This window comes from Drosophila melanogaster, chromosome X (assembly GCF_000001215.4).
Source record: "Drosophila melanogaster chromosome X".
Lineage (NCBI taxonomy): Eukaryota > Metazoa > Arthropoda > Insecta > Diptera > Drosophilidae > Drosophila > Drosophila melanogaster.
The window spans coordinates 15,704,002-15,731,969 of NC_004354.4; the positions used below are offsets into that span (position 1 = coordinate 15,704,002).

Sequence of the window (27,968 nt, forward strand, 5' to 3'; positions counted from 1 at the left end):
CAGCGATTTGCGTGCCGTTTTGATACATTTTCGCTGCCGTTGAGCAGTGTAAATGGATCTTTGCATACCGCTTCTAAGCTAGTATATTCCTCAGCGGGACATGGCATGGTCACACCGCCCGCGATAAAGTTTTCACAAATAATAATAAAAACACAATACAGGCGAAAATATAATGCACAAGTAGCGCGACCCGAAGTAACCTGCGCGGAGAACCACATGCTGTAGCATGGATAAACTCCGCGGCGGCAGTCTGGGCGGCGGCGGATCCTCCAGCGGCGCGCCATCGACGGCTCCGGGCCATGAGCACCACCAACTGGAGCAGTATCAGTACCCCAAAAACCTGATCGAGCAATATCTAAGGGCCTCCAGCAAGATCAAGAAGTTCGAGCGGGCCGGCTTCTTCAAGTGAGTAGCTACGGCCCAAGTATGGGCAATCAGATACCTTGCAGATCATTGCGTTTGATTAGCAAGTCATTGCCCAATTTATCGCTTTTCCTCCATCTTCAAACTATGTTTAGAAATACGGGTGTATTAGAAGCCCTCGAATCACGGAATACAATCTCAATACTCCACTGTTTCTCTAATTCCCAGACGCTTTGCGCCCAGCGTGGTCGATGTGCAGGCGGACTTCCAGCGACTGGCCTACAGCTTCGAGGAGTCGGGCATACAGCAGTATGCGGCCATGTGCCACATTGGCTATGCCAAGTGCGAGTCCTACGGCGGCGCACCGCAGCGCGAATCGGAGGCCTATCTGCGGGCAGCTAGATCCTTCCTAGCGGCGCACAACGAGTCCGGGCGACTGCATCTGCGCACCCGCCACTCGGGATTTCGGGAGGGAGCGGTGCACTGCTATCACCGTGCGGCGGATCGAGCGGTGGACGGTTGCGTCTTCAAGGCGGCCATTCTGCGCGAGTTGAAGCAGCTGCAGCGGCAGCTGGACAGCACCAGCAGCTTTGCCTCGCCCACCCATCAGATCCATGACCTGGAAATCAGCGCCGAAACGAGTGGCCAGCGCGGCGATTTTCGCAGTGCACTGCAGCATTACGACGACATTGTGGACAATGTTTACGAGCGACGCGGTGCTCGCATGTACGGTGAACTATTGCGGCGCGTTGAGGTGCTGCGTCTGCTGCTCCTAGTCCATTTGAACCTGCCTCCCGCACGCCAGTCACCCGCCCACATCAAGCTGATCGAGTACTACTACAACCTGGCGCAGTTCGAGTCGCTCCCCTGTTCGGCGGACGACGGTGGATCCGCGGAGCGTCCGGGAGCATTTGTGCCCGAACAGCAGCAGTATGCGCTGGCGGAGATTACGTGCGCCTGGGTGGAGCGTAAAATGTGCGATCTAAAGCACCTGCTGCGCGACTTTGGAGCCGAATTTGGATCGCTGAGCGACATGGAAAGGCAGCTGCTGGCGGTGATGCATGCAGAACTGGCCCGAAGCTACTAGATTTTAGACCTAAGATCGTACTGTACATTATTTACTACTGGATCATTACCACTGAATGAGAATGACACATGCAACTATCGCTTAAGTGTAACCAAGTCTACCAACTAACCTTTGAACGTGCCTACACGCATAAAAATTGAATTAAATTAACAAACGAATGACCAGGTGAATGCAGCAATAAACAGAAGGTGCGAAGCGCAATGAAATGTAATAGGATTTGTGATTTGTACAATAAATGAAGAGGAATGCGCATGATAGTGCGAAGATAAAGATGACTAACAAACCACCAACTTGTTTCTAATCAATCCAACAGATGTTCTATGAAGCCCCCTATTAATAGTAATGCAATATTTTGGTCATTTAATTTGTTTATTTTACCTTTGTCAAGCAACTTCTGTTTTTTGTTTCTTAGCAATTTCTCAATTAAGTTAGCTAATTAATGCGACACTCTTCGGGTGCCACAACTGATATTCCGAATCGAATTTCGTGATTTCTTTGTGTTTGCTTACAAAACTTTTTTTTTTTTTGTTTTTCGCTGGAGTTTACAATTCCAATTTGTTAAATATCCTATAATATCTGTTTGTTTATGTAATTTGTAAATTTTCATATATGTATGCATGTACGTTTCATGTAATACCCATTAATCCTTCCTAAGCCTGTTACAATTTCCATTTACTTTGCATTGTGTTTTAAATCGAATCGAAGAATATTTAATTGTCTTGTTCGAATCCGCGAGCAACTAAATCACGGTTCCGATTTGGGAGGGCAGTTTAACATCGTTTCTCACACAATTTGCTGCGACTACTATTCGCTTAATCATTCATACGTCTGTTGTTGTAGTTTAGATTTTTTAATTTTTAAATATATAGTTAAGGCTTAAATAAATTACAAAAAAATAAAGTACACTTTTCATTTTTTATATATATGTTTACATGAAACCTAGCGAAGAATTAAACGAAATTATATAAGCGCAAGATCACAAGCAGTTTTGTATATAGTTGGTTGGTTGTATTTATAAGTTATAGTTCTTTCTGCCTGTCCACTTCGTAATTGTATATATTTATAATTTTATAACTTTAATTCGACACGTAAAAAGAAAAAATTCAGCTAAAATTTGTGTGTTCCTGTTGAGTTGTCAACGGTTGTGTTACGCATGGTTGTGATTGGATAGGTTTGGATTGGGTGTTCGGTTCGTTCTAGTTTTATTGTTGATTATTTTACTGGTTGGCCGATCGAATTGTGACTTCACTATAGCGTAGAGTAAACGCAAAACTAATTTCGCACAGAATGGATTGCAGCGAACGGGCAGCCCAATAGCCGGATGTCGCCCGCCGCCTATTGAAGAGAAGGGATAGCGGTCTGAATGTCCTTTCGGTTGAGGGATGCGTTTGGTTGTGTGTTTGGGTGTTTTGGATGCGCGACTGTGTGTGTGCGAGTGTGTGGCCGTTGGCAGCTATCTATCCACTGGATATGGGATATATCTACTTTCCCGCCTTGGCCTTCTTCTCGTTCTCGGAGGTGATCTTGTTCTTCAGATGATCCTTGTAGTCCAGAATGCCGCCCTTCCACTTGGTTACCGTCTCCTTTTCGCATACCCAAATCTCCTCAGCCACCTGGAAACAAAAGAATGCGCGATTACAAACGTGATAACTATTCGTGAAGGAAAAGTTAGCTTACCTGATTAATCAGACGGAAATCGTGACTAACTAGCACCATGCCGCCATCGAAATCGTTGATCGCATCCGCGAGCGCATCGATTGTCTCCATGTCCAAGTGATTGGTGGGTTCGTCAAGTAGCAGAAGATGGGGCACCTGCCAGGCGAGCCAGGCGAACACCACGCGGCACCGCTGGCCATCGGAGAGCTGGCGAATCGGACACACCTGCTGGCGACCAGTGAGGCCGTAGCGACCAATAATCTTGCGCATCTCCTCCTTCTCCTTGACGTCAGGGAAGGCACGCATCATGTACTCTAGCGGACTGGCATCCAAATCGAGCAGCTCGTGCAGATGCTGGTGGTAGCGGGCGATGCGCAGATGGGAGTTCTTGCGGATCATGCCGGAGGTGGGCACCAGATCGCCATAAAGCAGCTTCAGCAACGTGGACTTGCCAGCTCCGTTGGGTCCAACCAAAGCGAGACGTGTGTCTAGATCAATTCCGAACTCCAGATTTTTGTAGATCCACGGTGTCTCATCGTTGTATCGGAAATTCACGTTCTACGGCATACATTTCATTAGTTAGAAACCTTTAACCATTACCAAATCATTTAAATAAAAAACCAACCTGAACCATAATCACGGGTGGCGGCACCTTGCCGCACGATGGGAAGTAAAAGTTGAGCACCTTATCGTCGGACACCTTCTCTGTGAGTCCCTGAGCAACCATCTTGGCCAGCGTCTTCTCCTTGGACTGCGCCTGTCGCGCCAACTTGGCGGAACCGTGACCGAATCGAGCAATGTAGTTCTTCATGTGCGAAATCTGGTCCTGTTCCCAGTTGTACTGCTTCATCTGGTTTTCCAGCAGTTCCATGCGTGTGCGCACAAAGGCCTCATAGTTACCCGTATAGTACTTGAGTCGCTTGCCCGTCAGGTGAATGATGTTTGTGCAGACACCGTTGAGGAAATCCTGCGAGTGCGAGATGAGCACCAGGATTCGCTTGTATGTCTTAAGCTCCTCCTCCAGCCACACACAGGCGTCCAAATCCAAGTGATTCGTCGGCTCGTCCAGCAACAGCAGATGGGGCTTCACAAACAGCGCGCGGGCCAAGGCGATACGCATACGCCAACCACCTGGAGGGCAGGGGAAATATAACAAATTCGTTACACTTGACGAAAGAATTCGTGCACAAGGAGAGTTCTACACACCTGAGAAGTCCTTGGCCTGTTTCTGTTGCATGGCCTTGTCGAAGCCAAGACCGTGAAGGATGCGGGCCGCCTTGACCTCTGCCAGATCGGCGGACATATCGTCCAGCCGCTCGTAGATGTCGATCAGCTGCTCCTGAGCATCATCTTCCTCGCTCATGGCCAGCTCTTCGGCCAGCTTCTCTAGCTTAATGCGCTCCTCATCCACCTCCATGACGCACTGCAGCGCACTCTTTGAACTGGCCGGGATTTCGCGCGTCAAGTGGAAGATGTCGATGTGCGGCGGTACCGGCACCTCCCTGCCGCCAAGCACGGCCAGCAGCGAGGACTTACCGCATCCGTTCAGGCCAATCAGACCGTAGCGACGCCCGCAATTCAACTCCAGCATGGTGTCCTGCAGCAGCTCGGAGCCAAAGAACGTGATCGAAAAGTTGGCGATCTTGACGTCACGGGAACGCGGATGCACCGCCAGCGATCCGGTGCAGGATCGGGCCTCCGCACTGATCCGGGCCTCCTCCTCCAGCTTGGCGCACAGCTTCTCCTCCTCGGTCAGTTCGCGTTCCGGGACACCATTGGCCTTCTTGGTGGAGGGTATCTGTTGGATCTTCTTGTTGCGCGCATCCTTCTTCTTCTGCGCCTCCCGTTTCTTCGCGGCGGATGACATTATTCCGGCTGCAAATTTACGAAATCGGTATCTTATTTAGGGGGATTTTGTTGTGAGTGTTATTCAGTCGTTGCCAGTAATGACAGTATGATCAAACTATTTTTTTTTTTAGTTCTATATTTTTTGAAAATGTTTTATTTTTAAGTAGTAGTCCCTGGAAAGGGTTACACATTTCCCACAAGGTCGTAGAACCGGAAAAGGTTTCAAGTTATGTTGTGGTTGATTGCCTTATCTACGAAAGCCAGACACAAGATCGTCATTTTTTTCGTTTTGATTACCTTACCGATTCAGTATTCCCGATCTAATCGTTTAAACGTGTTTACACCAATTTTAGGATTTTTTTTAAATAAATAAATAAAGCTGAAAATCTAAACCCTTTCAATATCGATTCGCCGTTAGCTAGTGGAAATAAATGCAGCTTTGCCATTCGCACTTAGACATTAAAAATTTTATAGTCAAGTACAAGATATCGATTGAAAATTGTTTGCTTTGCACACTCAAAAGTTCTATTGTTCTTTGTTTGTTTCCCTTTGTGAGCTACCTAAAGAAGTCCACATTGCCTAGTTTTGAAGTCATAAATCAAACAAAGTGGTACTTGTTGTCAACATATCCTAATAAATTATAAAATTATCGTATTTATATAAAATACATTTGATGGACATTTTGCAGATCCTTGGAAGCATTGTGCCCGGTCTTTTCCCGCCATTATTTCTATGGGCAGCACAGTTCAATTAACAGGATCACGTTCAAGGCCACCTGGAATTCGCTCTCTGTCTCTTTACCTCCCTTGCTCACCACCCACACTTGCATACACATAGATCACGTGTAACCAACTGTTTCAACAAAGAACAAATAAAATCTGAACTCAATTTTAAAATTAGACAGCGTCAGCAAAAACTCAAAAATTTCCACTGTGCTGTCTGCGCTCCACTGTGCCGCATTCTGCCTCCCTCACACGCGCTCTCCCTCTCTTTCTCTGTTGCCGAGGGGCATATTTCTTCCTCTTCTTCGTACGGCCGGGATGTCTGAATGGGATGCATGATTCACTGGGACACACTGTTCACAATGGAGCCCATTGATGGCAGTTGGAAGTTGCAGGAAACGCGGAAAAACTGCATTGCACGATCTGCTGTCACCATCAATTGCCCCCACCTCCATCGCACCCACACACACCTGGCCGATGTTACAGCACGCACACACGGACACAAACACAGGCAAAGACACACAGTCAGGCAGTCGCAGAAATGGTAAAATTGCATGTGTGTTGCGCTGCGCACATTATTGAATTTTCCACGGCGAGATGACGACGACGACGGTGTGCAATTACTCACCTTGGCGTCGATTGGACTTGACTGACAATCAAGGATGATGGGCGAGAGCAGTGCAAAGGAGTGTCCTTTGAAGTTCGCGAAGGATAACGGTACGGCGACGTCTACGGTAACGGAACGTAACGGAACAGATCGGTTCGGTTCGGATCTCGCACACACACACGCACGCACGGAGCAGCTGCTGAAAAGTGCCTGCTGCCTGTTACCGTTTTCGGTAGAAAAAGAGAGAGACGACTGAACGGAACAGAACGGGAGAAAGGCTCCACGTGGTGGCGATGGCGTTTGGCACGGAACCCGCGAAGCGGGAGAGGATTCGGTCGCCAATGCGTTAAGGTCACACTGGCACACGGGCGAGGGGCACACTGGCAGGGCCAGCGGATCAGCTAGTATCGCTACGATTCAAGTCTTAAATAATTTGTAAAATGAAAGAAACATATAATATTTAATAGCATAAATAAGTTTAATTTCATAAAAGCAATAGTTTTGATTCGCTCAAAGCTGAATGCATTATATATTTCTATGTAATATAATATTGATATGCTGTATTCAGTACAAAGAAATTGAGACACTGAGACAATTTCATAAAAATTTGAAATACTTGTCAAACTTATTCTTTTAAGTGTTTCCAAAATATCTATAAATATTAAATAGCTTGAAGTGAACGTTAGAATATTTGTTTTGGACACTAAACGATATATCAGCAGATAACGCCTTCGAAATTCGGTCACGTCCAAGTCCCGCATCGTCTGGCCTCACTAACCAAGTGTAAACAAAAGTTGTGTTGTGAAGTTGTTTTCCTTTGGTCCAAAAAGGAATTGGTCATGTCGAAGTTGAGCGACACTAAGATCCCGATCACGGAGTTCCTGGAGGCATACCGTCGCCAGCCGTGCCTCTACAACACACTGCTGGACTCGTACAAGAATCGTGTGTCCCGGGAGGAGGCCTACGGAGCGATCATCCGGTCCCTGAAGATACCCCAACTGACAGTGTCGGACATAAAGCTAAAGATCAAGAGCGTGCGTACCGTGTACTCTAAGGAGCTGCGCATCTGGATGCGTGAGAAGGAGCTGGGCAGGACCTACGAACCAAAGTTGTTTTGGTTTAGGTTGGCCGACTCCTTTCTACGCTCCGTTTCCCTCTCCCACTGCAAAAGGGTAGGATTTCACGATGTTCTTATGTCAATGTTAACCTCTGACCCACCACCAGCAGGGAAAAAATAACAGTTCCAGTGCTCAATTAACGACGATCAAATCGGATGAGACGAGCAAGCTTCTTTGCACTGCCGCCGCAGATATCACTATGAGCGAGGATGCGCTAGAGGAAGAGGATGCAGAGGTAAATGGCGAGCCGGAGGAGTGTCCTTTGGAGGAAAGCAGGCCAACAGCAAGCATCTGCAAAGATGATTCCACGCTCTGCCTGGCGGATCAACCACAGCAGGAGCACTATTCTCAGGGGTGCAGCAGCTCCCAGCAGCTTCCTCACACGATGGCACAACGAAAATCAAAGTACATTACAAGTCTGGACTCGGCCGGAGAGGATGATCTTATTATATTCGGCCAGAGCATCGCCTCTCAGCTGCGAACCATTCCGGATTCATATTCTCGGTCCGTGGCTAAGCTGCGTATCCAGCAGGTGCTGTTCGAGGCTGAAACCGGGCAGTTTCAGAGCACCGAGGTCAATAGCACGCAACTCCAGAATACCTTTTAAACCATAAGTCTAAATTTAAACACTGTGCTCAGTTCTGGCAAAATCCCCAAAAATATGCCACCCTGGCCTAATTTCCAGGGGATATTTATCAACCCGTTTGCCATTCAGTATATGTAGTCAAGCTAGTTCTAAGGATTGACGGTTAAGTATAAAATGTAAATAAAAATGCTATCAAGTAATTACAAATTGCTAGCTAAAACAAGTACTTTGTAAGTAGTAATACATATGTGGGTTTAATTTTTGTATGGCGGAGGTTAATTCGCCTGAACTCCAAGTAATAATAAGCACATTTTAAAAATCAACGCATAAAATAAAATGACTAATTTAGTCATACATAAAAAACATATAACAATCAGAGTTGTACAATTATTAAACTTCCTCAATTTTCAAATCAAAACCCGAATTTCAAAAAAAAGCAAATTATAGTGAATTATAACTATCGATACTTTTTGAACATTTATTCAAAAGTCACCATGCTGCGACTTACAACTTAAATTCGATTAAAGTGTTGTTTCATGCTCACACAACAAAATTTGTTGTTATTTTGCTAACATATTTATTAACACTTAACCATATCGATAGGCAAAGCCGATTGTAATTCACAGTTGTCGTGGATTGGAGCGTTTGCAGTGTTTGGTCACACTATTTATGCTTGCATTTCGTCTGTGTAAATTTCATTTCACAAAAACCGACATTGTTAAATTAAGCAAATAAGAGTGTTTAAGATCGAAGTGAGAAGAGCAGCAATATGCTGCATTTAAATATAATTGTGAGTATGGCTAGTGGTATTTCCGAGAACGCATAAACACGCACACATACATTGGTGCGAGAAAAGACTCGCGGAAACAGGCACACGCACGCACACAGCCAAATTCTCACCCACTGCATTGTTTCTGTTCTGACAGTGGCAATTTCTTTTCGCTACTCTCTTTTCGTCTATTTTTTTTCTTGTGCTGTATTACAGTCACCAATGTAGTTTTCTTTAACTTTTAAATACGCTATATATTCGCGTGTGAAAAAGAAGAGAGTATGTTTGCTTGAAACAGCCCCGAAACCAAGAAGAAATGCAGCAGAGAGAGTGGAGAGAGTTTAAAGTGGTGTTATTGTTGTTGCTGTGGCTGTCAATGCTGCAATAATGAAAATTCGGTGAACAAGACACAGGCATACATACGTACATTTCTCATTTTCACTTGTTTACTGTGAATTAAGCGGAAATTGGCGTGGAAAGAGTTTGTGTTTTCCCTGAAATAAAGAGCGTGCTTGCGTGTATGAGGGGAAAAGAAGTTTGCTGCAGTCTTCTGTTTTGTTGTTGTGTCAACCTTGACTTACGCATCTCCTTCACTTCTTTTCATTTTCGCTCTATTCCTCCGCTCCTTTATCTCTCTTTTCGCCTTGCACCTTTTTGTGCTTGGCGCTCATTTGACATTTTGCTCAAACATGTTGCGTTTTTCATGTGTGTGTGGCTGTGTGTGCGTTCGTGCTTGTGAAAGAAAATAGTGCAAAACGGCAATTGAATCGGAAATCCAAGTCGTACACCTCATTCCTTTATAATCCAAAACACAACAACAAATATCTGTTAATGCGCGCGCGCTCTGTTTGGGTTTCCTTTTGTTTTTTCCGTTCTTTGCGCTGTTGCCAGTTGAAAGTTTCTGTAAAATTGGCTTGGCTCAGCTGACAAGTGCAGTTAGATTGCGAAAATGCGAAAAAGAGACTGAGAATATTCGAGGAAACGAGCGCGACGGAGAACCTTAAAATCAGAATTGAAACTCTCAATCGACGCGTAGCAAACGCATGTGTATTCTCTACGTTAGTTTTTTGTGTTCCGGAATTCCTGTTCTATTTTATAATACTCAACCACACGTTACAAGTTACTTTTGTCAATCCATTGCAGTTTATTAAACACGCTGACGTACACGTTTGAACCCAAGCTGTAAGCAATCGACGCCTTTTGAGCCACAAAAAAACATTCTACACAAACGACTAACTCAACGATAAGTGAACGAAAGAGGAGCAAAAGGAGGAAGCAGGAGGCGGAGGAGGAGGAGGAGCACCACCCATAGTGGTGGCCACCTGCTGCTCCAGAAGCTCCACAAACATCTGCCGCAATGAAGGTGGATACGGTGAAGCTGAAGAAGGGCTCCTCTGAGCTAACGGCCGAGTGCCGCGAGCTTATTGATGAGCTGACCAAGCGACGAACTCGGGCCGAACTCCTCGAGTTCCTCGACACCGTCCACGTCTGGATCTATGGAAAGTGCGAGCTGTATCACTGGATCGAGATCCTCGACCGCTTCGACAAGATCCTCGAGGAGGCATCTCGCCATGTCAACGGCAACGAGTTCGTGCTGCAGTGCGACACCAACTTCCAGGAAACGGTAAGGACAACGGTTAGTGTTCACGGTGTATCATTGAAAAAGTCTTTAGGTTTCCACGGATTCATTCGATTTATTAGATATCTGTATCTTTTAATCTATGAAAAAAAAAAAGAATAACAGAATAATAATCTATGTTGAAAAGAATAACAGAATTCAAAAAGCCCGCATGAGAGGAACTATTTTTGACCTAATGCAGTCCCTTTATATAAACTGTATGCTCTTCAAAACGTTGTTAAAAAATTGAATTTGCTCTTATTCCGAGAATGTGAAAGCCAAAAGACCTTGAATTTGGGTTAATACAAATATACATCTATATTTCCATTTATCCTTCTCAGGATGTCACACTACTGCTGCACGTACTCAACTTTACCACACTGCTGATCGAGCACTCGTTCTCGCGTCACCTGTACAACTCCATCGAACATCTGACGGTGCTGCTCTCTTCTCAGAACATGGACATTGTCCTGGCCGTCCTCAATCTGCTTTACATGTTCTCCAAGCGCAGCAACTTTATACCTCGCCTTCCGTTCGAGAAGAAGGAGCTATTGATCGTCAAACTCTTCAACATAGCCGAGGTGGGTCATATTATTGGTTGTGGTGGATTTTCGGTGTTTTTTATGATAAATTGCATACTTTTTTTTTAGCGCTGGGGCGATCCTAATTATGGCCTGTCGCTCAAGGACTGCTGCATTGGCGAGCCAAAGCTGGAATTCCTCTACCAGCTGTGTATCGACTATGTGGACGAGCATGGTCACGCCGCTCAGCTAGAAATCCCGGACATGATGGACCTCTGCCACACGGCATCAGCTCCCGAGGTGATCAAAACGATTGCCGGACAGATCTCAAAGCCCAGTGAGGCAATCAAGGTGGGTTTTCACAAATTATTCACTTCAATGTATATAAATTAAAGAACGTCTTCTATAGATGCGCATTGCCCATCGGGTGCGCTTGATCTCAGGCTTCAACAACTACAAACTGCGACTTCAGTTCGTCCAGGCGCGCCTTCAGGCTGTCTCCATTCTGATCTACTCAAATGCCCTGCAGGACAACACGGACAAGGTGTTATATGCCGGTTTTGGCGAAGAGCTGTGCGAGCTGATTGACAAAGAGGACGTACATCTCGTAGAGATAAGGGCGGCAGTTCTCCGCACCCTCACATCGATGCTGCACTTCGACCGCAATCCGAATGTGCCAAGGTAAGCGGATTGGCTGCGTCTTTGATGTCTGTGTCTTATATTCCCCGATAATTGCTTTCCTTCATTTGTTTTCTGTGCAGCAGGGCCGGGTCGCGTCTGATGAAGATCGTTCACTACACAGGAGCCGAGCGGCAGGGCGGGACGCTGCCGCTGCTGGTTCGTGACTGCATCGATAATCTAACCACCCACGGGTTAACCGAGCGTTACCCGCTCATATTGGCCACCTCGCTTTTCTCTTTGCTGTACCACCTGGCGAGCTATGAAATGGGCGGCACTGCTCTGGTTAAAAGCGGCATGATGCAATCCCTACTGTGCGTTATCAGCTGGCCAGGAGTAGATCTTGAGCACATCACGTTCGTGACACGGGCCGTGCGGGTGATCGATTTGATCACCAACATCGATATAGCCCGCTTTCATCAGAACAACGGACTTAACGTGTTCATTGACCGGCTGGAGAAGGAGATAAAGAGCTGCTGCAAGGCATTGGCTGACATTGGCATCACGCTGAAGGAGTCGACACTCCGCGACGATCACAAGTTGGACACCTCGCTGGACCACGTTGACGAGGATGTGGAAGGTGCGTAGTGATAAAAGCGGTTTCTAACAATTAAACTCTTTTTCATGTTCTGTAATCACATGATATAACATATCATGATATCACAGATATAACACTGTGTATAATGCCTTCTTTGGTTACCCTTGCCCCCCTTTCAGATGGTTCCGGAGAGAACGCATCCGTGACCAGTGGAAATGCATCACCGCGTCGCGATAACTCCAGTGATGGCGCAACTGGTGCCGGCAGCATCGTATACAGAGCTTACCACGAGCATATTGGTGGCGCTGGATCAGGAGCGGGACTCCTGGACATTGGTGGAGCACGCAGCTCGTTAAGCGGCGGATCATCAGGTACATCCGGAATGGGTGCGGGATCAATCAACAGAGATGGGAGTGCTGCTCGCCCGCCGGCTATTATGTATCCCACAAATAGCTACTACGCCCGTCCACTGGCCGAACGCAAGGCGGAGCTCTCTTCGCAGCTGCCTAGCAGCCTGGCGCCGAAAAAGCCGTCCTGCGTCACTCAGCGAGCGGCGCTACTTAAGTCAATGCTAAACTTCTTGAAGAAGAGCATCCAGGATCATGCTCACTTTAGCAACATGCGCAACATCATGGAGACTAGTCTGACCCAATCGCTGCGCCATATCATCGCCAATGCGGAATACTACGGACCCTCGCTGTTTCTCTTGGCCACCGATGTGGTCACTGTGTACGTGTTTAATGAACCATCGCTGCTATCTTCGCTGCAGGATCTGGGCATTACCAGTGTCATGCTAAAGGCGCTGCTCCAGAAGGATGTGCCAGCAACCCGGGAGGTGCTGGGATCCCTGCCCAACGTATTTTCCGCTTTGTGTCTAAATGAGCGCGGATTGTTCGAGTTCCTTTCCTACGATCCGTTCGACAAGGTGCTCAAGGTGCTGCTTTCGCCGGACTACTTGGTGGCCATGCGACGCCGCCGCTCCTCGGATCCGCTGGGCGATACAGCAACCAACTTGGGCAATGCCATGGATGATTTGATCAAACACCATCCCTACTTGCGGGCCGATGCCACGGAGGCGATTGTTAGGCTCTTAAATGAGCTGGTTCGCCTTGGCTCTGATCCCAGCTTCATTTGCTGGCGGGCGAACAAGGAAAGCAGTGGCTCTGGCTCCGGTTCCGGGAGCCATGGCGGCGGCCATCACGTGGCCTCAACTCCATCGCCCATGGTCATGGTAGCTGGCACGGGAAGTGCTTCATCGGTCCTCCAGGGTGCAGCGGATACAAACGATAGCAGCGGAGATGATGACGACGATGATGACGAAATGAGCTCAGCATCACAGCAGCAGCAGCAGCCCACGACACCGGGCCAAGGTGGAGGACCAAGCACACCAAGGACACAGCAGGCGGGTGGGGTTGTTGGATCCGGAGCTGGAGCTACAGGCACGCCGGCAGCCGCATCGCAAGCCGTTAAAGTAGTGACGCCACCGGAGAGGGAGGCCATCCCTCTCATCGACTACATTCTCAATGTGATGAAGTTTATAGAGGCGATATTCAGCAACAGTCCTAACGGCGATCACTGTCGCGAGTTTGTGCTCCATGGGGGTCTGAAGCCCATTCTGCAGCTGTTGTCGCTGCCCAATCTTCCAGTGGATTCGCCGGTGTCCACCACCTCCCAAGCGGTGGCCAATGTCTGCAAGGCCATACTCAGCCAGGCGCAAGAAACCAAGGTTCTGGATGTAGCACTCAAGCAGCTCGCGGACATTGTGGCCCAGTTGAAGCCACTGATCAAGCACTTCACTTTTCCCGGCGGCAGTGTCCTGCTGGCGGAGCTGGTCTGCTGTCAGCGGCTGGAGGATGGCTTTGCCAACGCCGAATATACACCCATCTTGCACAACATGAGTTTTGTGCACGGCTACGTGGTGATGCTAGTGCATCTCTGCCGAAATGCCTCCAACGACATGCGAACGATTCTTTTGAAGCGGTGGGGTGTCAATCGCGAGACCGGCGTCCAATTGTTGCAGCAGCTCGTGCAGCTGTATATCTCACTGGTGTGGGAGAGCACCATACTGCTGAATTTATGTTCCGATGAACCCACCCAGCATCCGGATCTTATCTGGGATGAGATCGCAGCCCAAATGTCAGCGGCAGCTGGAACTGCGGATCCCCTAACCGAGGCGGAGCTCTCAAGGAAACTGGAACGCGCTGCGGAATTCCGTACAAAGTATACACCCGAGGAGCAGTTCCGATACATCAAATCCCTGCTGGCGGCGAGCTCCCGGCTGGGAAGAGCCCTTGCTGAGCTACTGGGCACATTGGTGAAACTATCGGTGGGATCACCACAAACACGGCAGCGTCGCATCAATGATTTGATCAGTAATATCACCAAAGTTCCTACACCAGAAGCGCGGGAAATAGCCCGTATCCTCAGCTCGATCCTTGTGAATGGATTTAGTCACGAGAGCATTCTGCCCAAGCCTGTGCCGAAACTAAAGCTCACCTTTCTCATTTGCTCTGTGGGATTCACGGGCCCAATGCTGTTCGACGACAAACGCAGCGCCTTCCATCTAATGATATCGCAATTCTGCGCTGAGAACGGACTAAAGGCCTTCTTTGAGATGTTCTATTGGGCCCTGTCGCTGGATAATGTATCCCAAAAATTTGAGTTCGATCAGTGGGCTTCCATGGAGGATTTGATGCAATCCCATGAGGATGACAAACGTGATTGTCCGGAGGGCACGGGCGAGTTTCTCGATGCATGGCTGCAGCTGCTCGAGAAGATGGTCAATCCTCGAGCCATGTTGGACTCGCCGTACACGATGAGTCCCCGTCTAAATTACATGCCCGACTCGGTCCCATTTGAGCCGGTCTTCTACCTAATACACATCCACCAGCTAGCCATGCAAGCACTGCGCAGAATTTGGGCACGACGCCCGATTCCCAACTATGGACCGAGCATGTTTGAGACCATGATTCTCATCCTAAAGCATCTGATCAAGTCACACCAGACGCTGCTTGATCGCTATCACACGCGAATGAAGGAGATCAAGTTCGAGAACCTTTACATCCGGAGCACGGATGATGGTCTGAATGCGGATCACATCAAGACGTTGACGGACATGGGCTTCATGCACTACCATGTAATCGAAGCGTTGAGAACAAATGCGTCTTTGGAAGAGGCAACCGATTACCTGCTAAACAACCCAGAGGCAAGTTCCTTATCGACGACTGGTGGTCAGTCGAGTAGCTCAGCTCCACCGCCGCCGCCACCGCCATCGGCTTCGACAATGGACATTGACGTGGACGTGCCCGCGGATGGGGAGTCGACGCAAAGTAAATCCTCCACTTCGCCCAACTCTAGCTATGACTACAAGCACCTTAAATTGATGCCGTCGCTAATCTTTGATCGCTTCTGCGACGAAGCCATCTCGAGGGCCTTTGAATTCATGGAGGCAATACCGGATACGGTCAACAGTGCTGCTGATTTGATTGCCGTGCTGTACAGACGCCACAATCACCTCAACAAGCAGGTCTTTGTCACCAACTTTGTGCGCAACATCATACAGTGGGTGGACTTCACATTGCAGCTGTTTGAACCAGCCAAGACAACCGGATCGAAGGCCTCACGCCTAGAGGAATGCCTAACCGGAATGACAGCCACCCGGCTGTTTGTACGACTCAAGACATCTACGCTGCTGCTTGAGGAGAACTACAGTGATCTACACCGGCCTCTTGTGGAGGCGATAACCGCCCAGGATGCCATGGTGTCGCTGGTCAAGCTGCTGGACTGCATGAGCCAGTGGATGTTGGAACAATCGACCGAAACGAATACTGGCCAGCAGCGTGCGACGGTGCCGCGTTGGGTGCAAAATCTGGTGGATCTAATCGATGCCATCGATAGCATCAGCCACATCCTGCAGCGCAAGGCCAACATGCGTGCAGTAAGCAGCGATGTATGGCGCTGGTACGACGCGTCCACAGGCAAGTGGAATGCCTACTCGGAGGCCAACAACGAACTCATCCGGAATGCCTATGCGGCCGGTGAACGCTGGCTGTACATCAACATTGGACGCCAGCGGTGCACAGTGAGCCTGAACTGCATGACGCAGGTGAGCGAAGCATCCGGAACACATCGACCTGTCTGCCCGGCCCTGAAACTTAGCGAGGCCATTACCTCTCTAAACAATCCGGTAGCGCTCCACAAGGTAGAGCATATACTTAATCGCGTGGTGCGCACTGCACCCGACGGATCAGGAACAGTGCATAGCGATGAGTTGATTTCACTGCGACAGCTGGTCAACTTTACCGATGGCCAGCAACCACAACAGTCGGAGAATTCTGCAAATCCGAGCGAGGAGGCGACCAGTGAAGACGGCCCAGCTGCAGCCAATAGCGGCTCTCCGCCAGCCACAATGACGACGCGCAGCAAGACGCGGCAGAAGAGCGCGGCTGCTGCAGCGGCTGCCAAGAACAAGTCTCAGTCGGGTGGCTCGCCACCCATACCCAAGCGCACCCAGAAAATCATACTCAACGAGGAACAGGTGGGCCTTAGCAAGTTCGACTGCGGCCGCATCATTGGCAGCATTGTGGATCTACTGCAGCCATCACATCAGATGCTTAACGAGACGAAGCTTTCGCTGCTCCGTCTCTGTGCGAGATTGACGCGGAACTACGATAACGCCCAGGTGTTCATCCGACGGGGCGGAGTACGAATGCTGCTGCACTTGCAGCAGGCATGCAGTTTCATGGGTTTTCCTACCTATGCGAACATTATACTGCGTCACGTTCTGGAGGCGCCGCCCGTGCTCCAGGAGGCCATGGAACGCGTACTGGGCATGCGAGCAGCTGGTATAGTGCCTGTGGGTCATCGCGACCTTATCTACGTGCTCACCCAGGTGTCGTCAGCGGTGTCGCGCAATCCGCAGATTTTCGTGGCCGCAGCCAAGGAAATGCTTAAGGGCGAGTATCTAATCAACACGAACAGCACCACGTTGGCAGACGATGCCCGTGTCATGGTCAAGTCCAAGTTTGGCCAGCAACCGACGGCGGCGGCTGGCGGTGCCACGCCACATAACCAGACGCCGACACCACCGCCAGCGGCCAAGGATGAGCTGAAGGACGATCCCCAGGTGCAGTCATCGGTGGCCGTGCTCAAGGAACTGTTGCATGGACTGGTGCAGCCGTGCTGGCATTACGGCGGCACTGGATCTTTGGATCGCGGACAAGGCGCTGCCGAGCTATTGCAGCCGGATCAGCCTCCAGGCACGGCGCAGGGATGCCATGATGATGAGGTGAGTTGGTTTCCTTGGATTTCGGATCTATCTGCACAAAGAAGCAGTTTGTTTACTTTACTAGCCATGCAGCATATGTAGATAAAATACTTGACTACTTTTGGTTTTTTTCAAAGTTTTCATACACTAAATGTAAATTTTATTAGTTATATTTCCGCTTCCAGGAAACCCCCGCACCCGTGTCCAGCAAGAAGCAATCTTCCAGCGGCGGAGGTGCTGCAGCTGCTGGCCAAACTGGCCAGGCGACGGAAAAGTTCGAGCCATGCTGTTGCACCTGGCACATACCGACCAGTGGACACACCCATGCCAAGCCGACCATCTCGAGGGCAACCTTGCTGAAACTGCTGGCGGATTCAACCCGTGCCTACCAGTCGCTGGTGCCGCGTGTCCTCTTGTCGCACGTTTACACACCGGCGGACAGTCCCCTGATCTCCGCACCTCAACAGACGTTCTTGGGCGTGCTCCTTGATCGCTTCCTGCCCATAACCCAACGGCATCATGTGCCCGAGGTCAGCACAATGACCCGCGTACTGATCTGCTCCCTATCGGACTGCTATCAGCAGCCCGGAGTCCAGGTCCATGTCGCCGAGGAGCTGCACGCTGCTGTCGCCAGAGCCCTGGCCCAGCCGGATTCGGCCGAGAAGCACACGAGATTGCAGGTCTTGATGAGCCTTTTCCCCAATCTCATTGAGTCGCCAATGCTGTACGACAAGGTGCACATGCATCGCAACAATATGTACCGGGTGCTCCTACGCCAGGGCGTGATGACCTATCTGACAAAAGTGGCGCAGTACAAGGATCTGTCCAATCACAATACGCTAAGCACCCTTGCGGCCATTCTGCGACCGATGGAGATCCTGCTGCGATTCAGCGTGTCCACCACGACGCTGGGCTCGAAGAGGATTCTCTTTGGCAGTGGCGGCCCTGGCGGACCAAATGCGTCTGGCAATGGCAATAACACTGCCGGCGGCAGCAGTGGCAACGGACCAGGATCTGGCAACACGTACGGGACCATTATTAACCGGCGACTATATCCTCGTCTGGCGGCACGCACTGGTTTCGGTTCCGCTATGGAGCGTTCCAATGCTATGGGTGGAGAGCACGTTCTGCGAGATATCATACGGAATGTACTGTCGGATCGGCGACATGCCTTCGAGTTCATCTTCAATTCGGACGATATGGCCGTGGACTCTGAGGACGCAGCTGCTCCCGGATCTGGAGTGGGTGGAGGTGGCTCAGGAGCGGGCAGTGTCGGAGGAGGCGTGTCTGGATCAGTATCGGGTAATAGTTCCGCAGCCGTTATCGACGTAGTCGAGGAGCGTAGCAATGGCGGAGATACCAACGATCCTCCGGCAAACGTGAGCTCTGCATCATCTGGTGCAGGACAATCCTCGACCAGTGGCGGCCCAGTGCGTCCAGTGGTCAACTTCGATCAATTGTGGGATGATTTCCTGCAGAGCGAGGGACTGCGTCTGGCTTCGCGGAGCGGCGGTGGAGCCGGTTCCGGCAGTGGATCCGTTGGAGCAAGCTCATCCGGGCAGCAGAACGGAAGCAACACCACAGCCAGTTCGACCAACTCAGGTAACAACTCCGGGATCGGAAATCTTCGCTTGCGCACCAATCCCGATGTTGATGTAGGCAGTGGCAATGGTAGCGGTAGCGGCAGCGGGTCCAACGCAGGTGTGGTCAACGACAATGGAATCAGCGGCGGCGGTGGAAGTGATGGTGCGTCCACCTCATCAGACACGGGAGCTCCAGGTGGTGCTCGTGATTTGAACGCCTCGCTGCTTGGCGATGTCAGTACCTCAGAATCTGATTCGGATCCTTCCACAGAGAACGACGAGCGCAATGAGGAGGACGAAGATGAGGATGATGACGCTCCCGATGAGGATGTGGATGAGCATAGTGAGACGGATGTGGATGAAGAGCGATCGCGCCAGTTTATCGAGGTCTTCGATCACATCTATGAGCCGGAATCATCTGAAACGGCGTCCAACGATGCAGATGTGGATAACGATGATGATGATGACGAGGACGATGTGGACGACGACGATGATGACGACGAAGACAACGACGATGATGTTCGGGAGGAGGTCCAAAGCGTCATGGATGCAGAGATCGAGAACCGAATCGATATCGCTCTCGCTCTGGTGTCTTCGAACAATCGTCCCAGACGCAGTGCAGCGGTTAATGCTTCTGGCGATGGTTCCGCCAATCGAACCAATCCCGATGACGAAGTGGACGATGAGGACGACGATGTGGATGCTGATCCCGATGGAGATCCGGACGTGGATCCAATTAGCGGACCATCGGCAGCCCAGGCGGAGGCCTATCTGTACGAGCGATTGGGCAGCGGTTTAATGCCAACACCGCCGGTTGGTTTTCGTGTGCGAATGAACAGCTCCATTGCCCAACCACTTGACATTGATGTGAATGGCGGCAATGCGGGAAGTGGAAGCAATGCGGGCGCCACAGGATCGTCCGGTGGCTCTGGCCAAAGATCTTCTACGGGCGGCACAACAGCCAGTATTGGAGCAATTGCCTCTGCCGCACTTCGCCCATCATCTGGTTCGTGGATGGCACCGGACTTTAATTTCATTAGAATTTCGGGCGGGGATAGCTCCATGGGCAGCGGACCAGCTATTGGTGGCAACGCCAACGGTGGCGATATGAACGTATTCATAACGCCCTCCATGTCACTGGAGCGCGCTGGTGGTGCACCTGGCAGCGGCCAGACCATGAGTGAGCTGCTGAACGAACAACCAACGGGTGCTGGCGGTGGTGGTGGCGGAGGATCAGCCTCCGGCGTCGGCGGGGTCGGTGCAAACGGTGGCACCACGGGACAACATCCAAATGCAACCCTCTGCACGAACGGAGTGCGGCGTCGGTTACTCTATCTGGACCAGCAGTACTGTGTGTGCATGCCCACGCATCAGAACCCCACTGAAGAGACCCAGATGGAGACTTTCACACAGGATGGTGAGTATTCTGGTGCCTTTGCCATTAAATGAACATCTTAATTCGTGTATACACCCATCGCAGCTCTTCACTGGTGGCTAGAAGAGGCCACGCTCCTGGACATGGAAAGCCAGACGGACGCCTGTCTGTATGCCGCTCATTTTTTGCTGCCACATCTCATCAAGGAGCTGAAAGCAGCGCACCAGCAGCGCAAGCAGGAGGAAGCCGCCCGCCAATCCACAACACCGGCGTCGGGTTCGAATGCATCTGCAACGTCCTCCAGCACTACGTCAGTTGTGGGCACAGCAGCGCCCACAGCGACATCATCGATTGCGTCCGGTTTACTGGCGAACGCCGTCTCTGCAGGCTCAGGAAGCAGCAGCTTGGTAGTGCCACCAGTGGCAGCATCTGCCACTGGCGGCACCCGGCGCAGTTCGATTCCTGTGCTGATTTCGTCAACACTTGGTCCTAGTAGCGCTAGCAGCGCGACAAGTGCTACGGGAAATGGTGCCACCAGCGATGCCACGACAACAACTGGTGGACCAACTAGGAATTTCTGTGAGTACTGATCGAATCATTTAAGCAAAAATGTACTCAAGTAACCATCTTCTTGCAGCGTCCGTTGACAGCAACGTCTCCTCGGAGACGCAAACGACAACCCGACCGCCACGCCAACGCGGTGGATTACGTCAGCAAAGTCAACTGCCCTTCAACATTTACGCCGAGATTGATTTAACTAACGAACAGGATAGCGAAGGTGACAGGTCCACTAGCACGACAACAGGGACAGCAGCGGATGGAGCTGAATCACAGTCACAGCATAACTCCTCCTCTACGGCGGCACAGGTGGCGGTGCCACAGCATCAGCGCCATCCACCGGTGCCACTTCTACCGTCCAGCGGAAGACCATCGCGACCCCACACGCGTCTTGATGAGACAGAGCTGCTCCTCTTGCAGGTAACTTGTGTGCAGTTAAGATTTTTGTATATATTCTAATTCGAATTCCGTCGTCATTCCAGTTGACTGATCGCCAGATACGCAACCGCCTGCAAGGATCCAGCGGACACACTAATTCCTCGCGCACTTCAGGCTCGGCGCTAATTAACGCCCGGCCCAATCGCGACTTACCCGCCTGTCTGCAGCGTCATGACCACCCGGCCGGCTCCATTTTCCCCCGACCCAGTGCAAACAGAACGCCAGCTCCGACGCTTGTATCCATGCCGACGCCAATGTCTAATGCGGCACTGGAGCAGCTAAATGTCACCGCTCCGGATGTGGTGCGAACAGACAGAAACTTTGCCTTGCCATCTTCCCTGGAGGTTGATGTGGATGTGCTGCCTGGCATTGTGGACTTGCCGCAGCAGGAAGCGCAACCAGAAGACGATCAGTTGTTGCTGCCACCACCTCCGCCGCCACCGCCGAGTGATACGACGCCATTGGTCCACGCCGAGGACGATCTGTGGCCCGGAACGGTGGTCAGTGCTGGTACTAGAGAGGAGTCATCCGCTCCAGCAGTAGCCACAGAAAGCACAGAGGCTGTAAACGAGTCAAACCAACCGGAACCGACGCCAGAAAGCAGCGAATCTACATCTCCAAATCCGCAGGCTCCTTCAGCAGAACCCACCCCATTGGAACCAGGCGCAGCAGTAGATGCCTCAGTTGGAGCACAGACGCCAGCAACAACAGAGGAGGCCGCCTCTACTGCTGGAGCGAGTGGAACAACAGCCACCATAACGGACATGAGTCCTGAGGTGCGGGCTGCTCTCGGGGATCTGGAGGTGCCCGAGGGCGTGGATCCCTCCTTCCTTGCCGCTCTGCCTAGCGAGATGCGCGAAGAGGTTATCCAAGAGCATCTGCGCATGCAGCGCATCCGTCAGCGAGCGCAGCAGAATGCCATCCAAATTGCCCATGACTCGCTGGTCGAGGTCAACCCAGAATTCCTCGCTGCCCTGCCACTAAATATACAGTCGGAGGTGCTGATGCAGCAGCGCATCGAGCAGCAGCGACAGGCGGCTCAGACTGCCAATCCGGAGGATCCCGTTGACACAGCTGCTTTCTTCCAAAACCTGCCAGAGAATCTGCGACAAGCGGTAAGTTTCATTCCATTCATGAAATGAATGAATCCATTCATGAATAAAGCTTGTGAGCAAACTAAACCTTTACATCGGTTACAATTTTAGATACTCACCGACATGGAGGAGTCACAGATAGCCAGTTTGCCGCCGGAGTTGGCTGCCGAGGCGCAGTTCCTGCGTCGGGACTGGGAATCTCGCAACGGCGCCCGTATGGACGCTCATCCGCCCAGCAATGCCTTATGTAAGTGTGGTTATACTTGGTAGCTTGTAATTACTAACGATCTCTATTTATTTCTTTAGCAAGGTTCCAGACAACGCTCCAGAGCCTGGACGACACACGTTGGCACAGCTCCATTTGGTATGATGCGAGTGGCAATGCCCAGCCGCAACACCATCAGCATACAACGATTGTGCATCAACATCCCCACGCACATCATGCCCCGAACATGGGCAAACCACTGGCTCTGTTGATGATGGAGGACGAGAACATTCTGCTCGATCCGGACTCGCTGGCCACACTCCTGCTCTTTCTGTTCGTGGAGGATCAAAAGGTGAACAGCATGCGACTGCATCGTGTCATACGCAACCTGTGCCACCACGAGCCCACCCGCGACTGGATCATCAGCGCCCTGATTAGCATAATTCAGAAGACGAACGAGGACAACGCAAACTTCGGTGCGGGCCAGGCGGGTGGCAAGCCAGAGTGGCTGAAGCTGCGTGTGGACGCTGCCTTTGGCTACAAGAGCAACATATTCCTGATTAACCGATTGTACGAGGGCAGTGCCCGGAGCATCAGCATCAATCCGCAGGCGGCACAGATGATAGTGCGCAACTGTCTGGACCTGCTGTTCGTGCTGGCCAAGCACTATCCGTCCAGCTTTGTGCCCTTTAATCGCGATGTGAAGGCCAGGCGTATATTGAGTGCGGTATTTGGCATGCCATCGCCCACCGCCGGATCAGGTGGAGGCGCAGGATCTGGATCTGCAGCGTCTGGCGGCTTGACAGGCTACGATGACGTGCCACCAGGTGGAACTCTGGATTTCCGCTCACGATTCTGTCGCTATCAGGTGGTTAATCGGCTACGTAGCATATTCGACGATCATCCTGCCCCGAAACCATCAGTGCCCTTGGATGAAGCACCCTCCACGTCGAAGGCGGCGGCAGCGAAGGCAGCTGCCACGGCCAAAGTGTCCACTGCTGGGAGCCAGAATAAGCACTCGGTGCCGTACCAGACTAACGCCAAGAACTTCTGGGATGTTGTGCTAAACATCGATCAACAGACACAAGTGCGATTGGCCAATGTGGCCCAGTTTCCGCTTACCTCGCAACCGGCGTGGGAATGGCAGCCGAATACAGCGGATTTTCTCTCGTTCAGCGAATCACCATTCGGCCAGTTGCTGGAAATGCTTCCCTACAAGGTTATATGCCGATCGCCCCATCTTACCGATATGCTTGTCAAGCTGCTCGCCTCGCTCAGCACAGAGCTGCCAAAGGAGGAGGAGCTGTTGCCGCTCAGCGATCAAATGCCCCCACTGGTACCCATTGGTCCGGTGCAGAGAGCGGGAGCGGCGGCGGCAGCGGCACATCCCCCACCACCACAACCACCAGCCGAGAATACAGCAACAGCAACAGAAATTGGTGACGGTCTGGCCGCCAACATTGAGGAGCAGGCTTCTCCGGCCAGTGGTAATCCTGCATCCGGTGATAGCAATGCGGGAGCGAAGCGCACCCAGCTGCCAACTTTAAGTGTGGCCCTGCCGGTGACGCCATCGAAACCGCGTCGAAAGATCTATTCGAAGAACTTTTCGCAGCTTCAGCTGGTCATTGAGGTGCTGACGCACCAGTGCGGCACCACCGAGGGCCTGGACAACGTAGCCAAGCTAATTGTGAATCTAACGCAGTGCTCGCAGGCATCTAGTGCCATTTTCATTCAGTACTTGACCGCTGCGATATTGGGATTGGCCGAGGAGGTACGTCAAGCGATACAGATGCTGCTCAACGAGATTCGCATGTATAACATTCATCAAGGCGGGGCCGGCACCACTTCACAGGCGGCGTCCACTTCCGGGGCAGCTGCAGCAACAGCATCATACGTACCCACAGTATCCGGAGCCAGTCTCTTGCCAAACTTGGCCGTGCACGAGGGCATAATGCAGGATCGCTTCACCGCCGAGCACGTGATCATCTCGGCACCAAAGAATGCCAAGCCCACCTGCGAGTTGCAGTTGCCGTCGATGAAGAAACTCATGTCCAACTCGTCCGCCCAGCCGTACTTCCTGCGAACCTTGAAGATCTTCATGCAGGTACGCGACATGTATGAGGCGCAGAACGGTTTGTCCACTGGCGGTGGAGTCGCTTGTGGTGCCGGCGACAACGACGACGATATCATTGATATTGAGGGTGATGGTGGTGCGTCCGGCGGCAGCAGTTCAGATATGGCTCCCGGGTCTGCCAGCACAATATCTCCACCGCCACCCATGGAAACCAATCAGATCGCACAAGATGGCGATGACGACGAGGAGGACGACGATGAGGCCAGATCTTTCCCAGGAGTTGGCAATCATGCAGTGGCAAGCGCTAGCAAGTCGACCAAGCCTACTCTGAGTCAGATCCTCTGCTTGGACGTGTTGTGGAACACGCTCAGCGAGTGCCTAGTGGCATTGGAGGAGTCCAAGGACGAGTTTGCCGTCCTGGTGCTGCAACCGACCGTGGAGGCCTTCTTCCTCATCCACGCCTCGCATCGCGGTGCGTCCAAGAAGTCGGGTCGCAGCTTTATGCCTAACGCTGCGGGCTTTGGACTGCGTGCAGCCGCCGGCGCCGGTGCGATCGGAGGACTGGGAGCAGCCGCACCATCTGCCCAGGAGTACAGTCCCTTTATGGACGATGTCAGCAGCGCCAACACGCCCAGTTCTGCTAGTTTCGATGGTGAGTTTAGGAAATATGCAAAACATTCTCCATATAATCAATCTGCTACATTTTTAATAACCTAATCACCAGATGAGCCGCGAATGCAAGATGCATCCACGAATACGCCACTTGTGACCAACCCCTCGACCAGCACAGCGATGAGCGCGCACGAGGCGCAGCTGAGGCAGGACCGGCAAAAATTCCTACAATTCGCCGAGAAGCACCGCACCGTGCTTAACCAGATACTGCGCCAGTCACCAACTCATCTCTCCGACGGACCGTTTGCCGTGCTTGTGGACCACACACGCATTCTTGACTTTGATGTCAAGCGCAAGTACTTCCAGACGGAGCTGGAGCGGCTGGACGAGGGCATACGGCGTGAGGAGCACACGGTCAGTGTTCGTCGCGTAACCGTGTTTGAGGATTCGTTCCGTGTCCTGTACCGTCTGGGTCCGGAGGAGTGGAAGAACCGCTTCTACATCGTCTTTGAGGGTAAGTTTTCGAACAATAGAAATGAATAACTAGCGATGTTCATACTTGCGATCTATCTGCCTTACAGATGAGGAAGGCCAGGACGCTGGCGGCCTGTTGCGCGAGTGGTATGTGATCATATCGCGCGAGATCTTTAATCCGATGTATGCCTTGTTCTGCGTATCGCCGGGCGATCGCGTCACCTACATGATAAATCCCTCCAGCCATGCTAACCCCAATCACCTGAGCTACTTCAAGTTTGTCGGCCGCGTAATTGGTAAGTCTCTTAGATACTCCTTCTATATCAAGCGTTCTATAATCCCTTCGATCTTATTTAATAGCCAAGGCTGTGCACGACAACAAGTTGCTGGAGTGCTACTTCACTCGCTCATTTTACAAGCACATCCTGGGCAAGCAGGTAAAGCACACGGACATGGAGTCGCAGGACTACGAGTTCTACAAGGGTCTCGACTATCTGATGAAGAACGACATCTCCACCTTGGGCTACGAGCTGACCTTCTCCACCGAGGTGCAGGAGTTCGGTGTCACCCAAATCCGGGATCTCAAGCCAAACGGACGCGACACCGCCGTGACCGAGGAGAACAAGTTTGAGTATGTGCAGCTTGTGTGCCAGCTCAAGATGAGCGGCTCCATTCGACAGCAGTAAGTACACATATATTTATATTCCATGCTATGGATTTTAAATCGTGCTACTCCCCACAACAGATTGGACGCATTCCTTGAAGGCTTCTACGACATTATTCCAAAGCATTTAATTTCGATATTCAACGAACAGGAACTGGAACTTCTCATATCCGGCCTGCCGGATATTGACATTGAAGATCTAAAGGCGAACACCGAGTACCACAAGTACACCTCTAAATCGGCGCAGGTGAGACCATGATTGTGCATCTTCCTCCATCCTCCATCCCTCTCTAAACCATGTATTTTTTACCCATTCATTAGATTCAATGGTTCTGGCGTGCACTGCGTAGCTTTGACCAAGCGGACCGCGCCAAGTTCCTGCAATTCGTCACTGGCACATCGAAAGTGCCGCTGCAGGGCTTCGGCTCGCTGGAGGGCATGAACGGGATTCAAAAGTTCCAAATCCATCGGGACGATCGATCCACTGATCGCTTGCCCTGTGCACACACCTGGTGAGTAGGGATCCACAAGTCGCATGAATTGTTTGCAATGTCATAGACCGTATTAACTTACCCATCTCTGATTGCAGCTTCAACCAACTGGATCTGCCCATGTACAAGTCATACGACAAGCTGCGGAGCTGCCTGCTGAAGGCCATACACGAGTGCTCCGAGGGCTTTGGCTTCGCCTAAGGTGCGACAACTGTGACGGCAGCTTCAAGCACCAGCCGGCAGAGCCACCAGTAACCAACAAACCATGGACGCAACACTATTCCTACAACGCCCTCAAATACACGGGTGCAACGATGAGAAATGCATAATTGATTTGAATTGAACAGAACAGAAGAGAACAGAACAGCCACTGCAAATTTGCGATAGCGGCAACAGAAACTGCATACATAAACAGTACATATAGTTATATAGTATATATAAAAATGTTGAATTAATTATTAATTTTCGCGCCTATATATATATACAATATATATTTTCTTAAATTTTCAAAAGAAAACGGAAGAAAACTAAGGAAACCTAACAAAAAAAAATATAAAATATAAAACTGATACAGACGCGAAAAGTATATTCGATTTAAAATTCTCTGCGCAACTCATCTTTTTTTTTATTAATTTTTTGGAATCTATCTCTGTCGTTTTGCACATTTTTATCAAAAGAAAAGGATTTATATAAAGAAAAAAAATACACTGACACATTTTCATTTACCCAAACGCGAAACCGAATAGAAAAGGATTAAACGTAGTTTATAGATCGCAAATGCACATAAACAGATTACACACTTGGGTTACTTGTTTACTTAAGTGAATGTACGTACCGAAGATAAAGGGAAGCAACAGAAAAAATATTTAAATGGATTAAAGTATTTTGATGTAAGAGATAAGTCCTTATGTTAATGCATTTTATGTTTACCTTTGAAATAATGAGACGCAGATGTAACTTAAAGAATGTGGAATAAAGAATAAGCTCATTTATCACAATAAATTTTCAGAAATCACTTCACAT

At 50.5% G+C, this 27,968-nt stretch overlaps 4 protein-coding genes across 16 annotated transcripts; 3 read left to right on the forward strand and 1 right to left on the reverse strand.

The window, feature by feature from the left end:
* The first annotated feature begins 123 nt into the window (after positions 1-123).
* On the forward strand, positions 124-1,805 carry Hap40 (Huntingtin-associated protein 40 kDa). Of its 2 annotated transcripts, none has more exons than NM_001298354.1 (2): positions 124-405; positions 592-1,805. In NM_001298354.1, exons 1-2 carry the CDS (start codon positions 227-229, stop codon positions 1,448-1,450), a joined length of 1,038 nt encoding a protein of 345 aa, NP_001285283.1. In that variant the 5' UTR covers positions 124-226; the 3' UTR covers positions 1,451-1,805. The 2 variants fall into 2 exon arrangements, with proteins under 2 accessions (NP_001285283.1, NP_573056.1); NM_132828.2 differs by having other exon boundaries at positions 592-1,730.
* CG9281 (uncharacterized protein) lies at positions 1,805-6,538 on the reverse strand. Of its 3 annotated transcripts, none has more exons than NM_132829.3 (5): positions 6,305-6,538; positions 4,313-4,981; positions 3,732-4,237; positions 3,128-3,664; positions 1,805-3,063 (listed from the first exon to the last, which is right to left on the reverse strand). In NM_132829.3, exons 2-5 carry the CDS (start codon positions 4,971-4,973, stop codon positions 2,932-2,934), a joined length of 1,836 nt encoding a protein of 611 aa, NP_573057.1. In that variant the 5' UTR covers positions 4,974-4,981; positions 6,305-6,538; the 3' UTR covers positions 1,805-2,931. The 3 variants fall into 3 exon arrangements, with proteins under 3 accessions (NP_573057.1, NP_727881.1, NP_001285284.1); NM_001298355.1 differs by having other exon boundaries at positions 2,445-3,063; NM_167458.2 differs by lacking the exon at positions 6,305-6,538 and having other exon boundaries at positions 4,313-5,043.
* A 107-nt stretch (positions 6,539-6,645) lies between these two features.
* Positions 6,646-8,308, forward strand: CG15601 (uncharacterized protein). 4 transcript variants are annotated; one of them, NM_001298356.1, is made up of 2 exons: positions 6,646-7,455; positions 7,511-8,185. In NM_001298356.1, exons 1-2 carry the CDS (start codon positions 7,123-7,125, stop codon positions 8,006-8,008), a joined length of 831 nt encoding a protein of 276 aa, NP_001285285.1. In that variant the 5' UTR covers positions 6,646-7,122; the 3' UTR covers positions 8,009-8,185. The 4 variants fall into 4 exon arrangements, with proteins under 4 accessions (NP_001285285.1, NP_001285287.1, NP_573058.1 ...); NM_001298358.1 differs by having other exon boundaries at positions 7,056-7,317; positions 7,511-8,308; NM_132830.3 differs by having other exon boundaries at positions 7,056-7,455; positions 7,508-8,185.
* A 318-nt stretch (positions 8,309-8,626) lies between these two features.
* On the forward strand, positions 8,627-27,934 carry HUWE1 (HECT, UBA and WWE domain containing E3 ubiquitin protein ligase 1). Of its 7 annotated transcripts, none has more exons than NM_001298363.1 (20): positions 8,627-8,777; positions 9,900-10,380; positions 10,716-10,955; positions 11,025-11,246; positions 11,305-11,576; positions 11,657-12,153; positions 12,291-17,398; positions 17,545-19,156; positions 19,232-20,377; positions 20,441-20,914; positions 20,973-21,313; positions 21,376-22,446; positions 22,537-22,672; positions 22,732-25,356; positions 25,429-25,830; positions 25,898-26,086; positions 26,151-26,472; positions 26,536-26,701; positions 26,776-26,966; positions 27,044-27,934. In NM_001298363.1, exons 2-20 carry the CDS (start codon positions 10,114-10,116, stop codon positions 27,144-27,146), a joined length of 15,384 nt encoding a protein of 5,127 aa, NP_001285292.1. In that variant the 5' UTR covers positions 8,627-8,777; positions 9,900-10,113; the 3' UTR covers positions 27,147-27,934. The 7 variants fall into 7 exon arrangements, with proteins under 7 accessions (NP_001285292.1, NP_001285291.1, NP_001285293.1 ...); NM_001298362.1 differs by having other exon boundaries at positions 17,545-19,123; NM_001298364.1 differs by having other exon boundaries at positions 17,545-19,078; positions 27,044-27,487.
* Positions 27,935-27,968: the final 34 nt, after the last annotated feature.